A 2,327-nucleotide genomic window follows, 5' to 3' on the forward strand; every position below is an offset into this window, starting at 1 on the left:
TATTTTGACTGGGTTAAATGAGTTTAAGGGAAGATGAGTAAAGTAATATGAGGCATGAATTATGTGAGAAAGAAACAGCGTAAGATTGGGAAAAAGGAAGAGGCACACTTTTGCCTCGTCCTGAGCAGCTATCTGTGAGGATCTGAGGCCAGGGTTCTCTATGAATGTTTGGAGTGTTTCTGTGTTGTCTGTGTAACAAGGTTACACACAATCTGGGTGCCTGGACTCTGGCTGCCACTCAGCTGTGTGACGTGACCTTTGAGTCGCTCACCGCTCTAGGACATGCTTGTCTAATTGAAGTGTTAGTACCTGAAATAGTAATAGTACCTTTTCCACATGCCTCTCAGAGCCTCTTTTAGGTTCCAACGACGCTACAGACATAAGAGTAAAAGGTAAATTAAAAAATAAATCTTATGTAAGTGAACCTACCCTCGCTTATTTGGTAGGAAACAAAAAGCGCAAACGCAAAATTGTGCTTTTTATTTCCTTTTTTTTTTTTTTCTTTTCCTTTTTTTTTTTTTAAAGAGAAGGATCTATTCCTGTTCCCAAACCTTGGGGTATTTTCCAACTTTCTGAGAGAAAGGGGGCACAGAGGCAGAGAGAGAAGAAATATCCGCTATTTTTTTTTTTTTCGGTACGCGGGCCTCTCACTGTTGTGGCCTCTCCCGTTGCGGAGCACAGGCTCCGGACGCGCAGGCTCAGCGGCCATGGCTCACGGGCCCGGCCGCTCCGCGGCATGTGGGATCTTCCCGGACCGGGGCACGAACCCGTGTCCGCTGCATCGGCAGGTGGACTCTCAACCACTGTGCCACCAGGGAAACCCTATCCACTATTTTGATACACGGATATATTCCTCTTTTATCTTAAAGAAAAGTTTTATGGGAAGAAAAAGGAGTCAGGAGGTGGCTTATATAATGATAAGTTTGTGGAATGGGGTGAATTTCAGGGAGGAAGTCTGATTTCCTTCAGTTTCCACGGTGATCTGATGTCTGGTTTTTCTAGGGAATCCAATCAACAAGATTGAAGACTGGCTGCAGGATTGTGGGTAAGTGCTGGCAAGGCGGCTGGACTGAGCGTGTTTGATGGTTGGGTGTGCTAACAGGCTCTGACTCTTGAGAACTCAGAGCGCAGGGACATGAATTTTAATTGGGCATAATGATTAGAAGTGAGGTTGAAATAAGGGAAAGGGGATTGTAAAGATTTGGGGTGAGTGTGGGGATTGGGGCTATGAATCAAGTGCATCTCTGGGCTGAGACTAAGTTAGGGTGAGGATCTGGAAGTACAGGCTGGACCTGGTCTAAAACTAAGAAGGATGGAAATGGGTTAGCCACAGGGGAGAGCTGGGCTAAATTCCAGATTCCTGCTCCATTGCTTTTCCCTTCAGACTGGAGTTTTACACTGTGTAACAAAAGAGGACTTAGAAACCTAATTGTTCTTATGGTCAGAGTGTTTCTTCATTATGAATCATTATGTTATTTATTTCTACTGAAGAACACAGGAAGAGGGGCTAAGGGTTTACCCCAGTCATTCAAAGCAGTGACGAATTGGAGCAGGTACTTTAAGGCAAAATGTAGTACCTCTTTCCTGAGAAACACTTTAAAATTTGAAACCCTACACCCCCTCTGCCTGTACCATTTTAGGTTCAGTCTACCCAGACCCGGAGGGAAAGCTTCTGTGACCTGTTTAAGTGTGATCATTTGTGTGATAATGAATTCTCAGAACTATAACTCCCGCCTACTCTTTGTTTCCTCTTCAGAAATGTTTCAAGCTGTATATAGCCTTTCATCTAAACTTGTTTATTAACATATGAATAAACCCATCCTGGCTTATTTGGTAGGAAATAAATAGCACTGTATAATCCAAGGTTGTTTATTTTAACTCTGCCCTGGGAGGTAAGGCAAGGAAGAATTTATTTTGTGTTTTTGTTGTTTACAAAACATGTTGTCTTTATTGTCATAATCTGGTTCTGAATTTCAAAGTTAATTAAGGGTAATCAAAATATAGGGAAGTAAATGGATGGTGGTAATGTTTGCAGGTTTGGGTGTGTGAGAACTGTCCCAGGATTTAAAATGCTTCTCCAGATATGTACAGGAGAACCAGTGGGCTCAGTTACTGTCTTTATCCCATTAACTATTCTTCAGTCTTATCAATTCAAGTCAATAATTATTACTGACCGGCGTTTGCTAACTGTCTGATTGTCTAAATGGCCTAGAGGGGTGCCAAGTTGTTTAAAATATGCTCCTTGACCACAAACACACTACATTCTAGTTGAAAAGAATAAATTCCCAGAAATACAAGATTGTAAATTCCAGAAATCACCTTTCCCT

The 2,327-nt window shown here is 42.2% G+C and overlaps 1 protein-coding gene across 1 annotated transcript in view; it reads left to right on the plus strand.

Annotated features, from left to right (window-relative positions):
- Window positions 1-2,327, plus strand: part of TESPA1 (thymocyte expressed, positive selection associated 1) — a 33,014-nt gene that overhangs the window by 299 nt on the left and 30,388 nt on the right. The window contains exon 2 of the mRNA XM_007467773.1: window positions 1,003-1,045. Within this exon, the coding sequence (XP_007467835.1) occupies window positions 1,003-1,045 (43 nt within the window). The remainder of the gene's footprint in view (window positions 1-1,002; window positions 1,046-2,327) is intronic.

The sequence above is a fragment of the Lipotes vexillifer genome, unplaced genomic scaffold (assembly GCF_000442215.2).
Source record: "Lipotes vexillifer unplaced genomic scaffold, Lipotes_vexillifer_v1.1 scaffold387, whole genome shotgun sequence".
Classification (NCBI taxonomy): domain Eukaryota; kingdom Metazoa; phylum Chordata; class Mammalia; order Artiodactyla; family Lipotidae; genus Lipotes; species Lipotes vexillifer.